This window comes from Triticum aestivum, chromosome 5B, assembly GCF_018294505.1.
Source record: "Triticum aestivum cultivar Chinese Spring chromosome 5B, IWGSC CS RefSeq v2.1, whole genome shotgun sequence".
Classification (NCBI taxonomy): Eukaryota; Viridiplantae; Streptophyta; class Magnoliopsida; order Poales; family Poaceae; genus Triticum; species Triticum aestivum.
The window spans coordinates 683683325-683685236 of record NC_057807.1 but is presented as its reverse complement, the minus strand read 5'-3'; the positions used below and the strand labels follow the sequence as shown (position 1 = coordinate 683685236).

Here is a 1912-nt window from a genome sequence, read left to right as displayed (position 1 = left end):
TGCCGCTGGACCTTCCTGAAAGGTGTCGGGGCTACCCTTTCTCTCTCCTCGCCGTGTATCGGGGAAAACCCTTGGCAGCAACGTCGTCATCGTCGCGTTCCTTCTTGAAGGTGTTGATTGGTACTGGTGCTTCGGAGTCTCAGAGCTTGGTGGGCGATCTCCGGTGGACGCAGCGGTCACGAGGCTTCGTCATTTTTGTCGACCCGCTGTTATCGGCATTTGTTTCTTTTTTTTTCTCTTTCATTTTTTTGGGTGTGATTGTGCTGCTTCCGCCCGAGCTGCTATCGTTGGTCGTATCGGATGGTTGCTTTGTAATACAAAGCGGGGGAAACTCTTTTTCGTAACCATTCAACCACATGTTGGTTCGCAATACCTCATGTAAATTGAAGAAAAAACTGTCCGAAATTTGATTGCAACATCGAGATGAACGTACGTACATGCAGGAAGTTGCTATTTTCGGAGCCATGGGACAAAAGCGCTGTCGCGACCGAACAACCGGCGCCGTTCAATACGGGCCTCGTCTCCTCGTAGCTCCATAAACAGAGAACTGACGAGACAAGAGGAAACCTTTCCTGCCCGATCGATCGAATCGATCTTGCATGCAATGACGCCTCCGACGGCCACCTTCCTCACACTCCTCGTCCTCGGCGCCGTCGTCATGGGCGCCGCGGCGGACGGGCCGCCCGCCACCTACCTGTTCTTCGTCGACCCCACACCGCCCGGCGTCACCTGCATGCAGTACCACCTCGGCATCCTCACCGCCGCCCTCGGCAGGTACGTATACGACTCGATCGGCCGTGTGTGATCCAATTCATACGTTGGCGTGCGTGCGTGCATGGTGATTGTGTGTTCGTGTTGAAGCGAGGAGAAGGCGAAGGCGGCCATCATATACAACTACAAGAACGTGGTCAGCGGGTTCTCGGCGAGGGTCACGCCGGCCGAGCTCGAGGCCATCAAGAGTAAGCTCAAGCCCCTTGGATCAATCGATTGCCATGAGTTAACTTAGCTAGATCGATGTTGATGCGGTGTACGTGGTCATGCATGCAGAGCAACCGCATGTGAACCGGCCGCTGCCGAGCGCTACGTTGCAACTCATGAGCAGCAACTTCGACGGCGTCAGCTGATCCAATCTAGCGCGGCCCATCCATTCGGCTGATACGGGCTGATACATATCGTGCAACTCGTGTGTACTGATTCTCTGGAGAAGCGAACATCTTTTTTCTCTTCAAGAAGATCGGATGATGATGTAATCTCATTAGCTAAGCTCTTACTAATTTTCATCTGTGCCTCTCTATTTTTGGTTCTAGTTCTGCAATCTGCATGAATGTGCATGTACTTTAAGATAATGCACAATCGCCCCCAAAGTGATTCCTTAAGCTTCAGTCAACCATCTCAGGCATCATATGTACTACTCCCTCCGTTCCGAATTACTTGTCGCGCATGTGGATGTATCTAGATGTATTTTAGTTCTAGATGTTGAATATCTTTTGTATAGGCAGTATATCGCACGTATATGTAGGATCATTTCCTACCTTGCCCCGCCTCCTAGTTACCATGTATAGTCGAGGCCGTGGGCTGCTCATTGTAAATATATACGTGCGTGTATGCACCCAAATCAATTGAGAGTTGCATTGCCAAACAATATGGTATCAGTTTTCCTCACACGATCCTCTTCCTAAACAGCTTCCGCTCCTGCTGCCGCCGCGCCCTAGGCTGCCGCCGCCGCATCACCGCCGCCGCCGCCCCCTAGCTGCACCGCCGCTGCCGCTTCTTCTCCCTGCCGCTGCTTCCCCTCCAGCCGCACCACCACCTTCCCTCTCCCACCCGACATCGCCATGGCCTCACCCGCCTCCTCCGCATCCGGTTCCGTCGTCCCCAACCCCTTCGCCGGCCCCGATCCCGTGCTCATCCG

General features: G+C 53.6%; 1 protein-coding gene across 1 annotated transcript; it reads left to right on the top strand.

Moving 5' to 3' along the window:
- Positions 1-516: 516 nt before the first annotated feature.
- Positions 517-1382, top strand: LOC123117647 (subtilisin-like protease SBT3.17). Its single transcript, XM_044538363.1, has 3 exons — positions 517-774; positions 862-959; positions 1048-1382. Exons 1-3 carry the CDS (start codon positions 605-607, stop codon positions 1122-1124), a joined length of 345 nt encoding a protein of 114 aa, XP_044394298.1. The 5' UTR covers positions 517-604; the 3' UTR covers positions 1125-1382.
- The last annotated feature ends 530 nt before the right edge of the window (positions 1383-1912 follow it).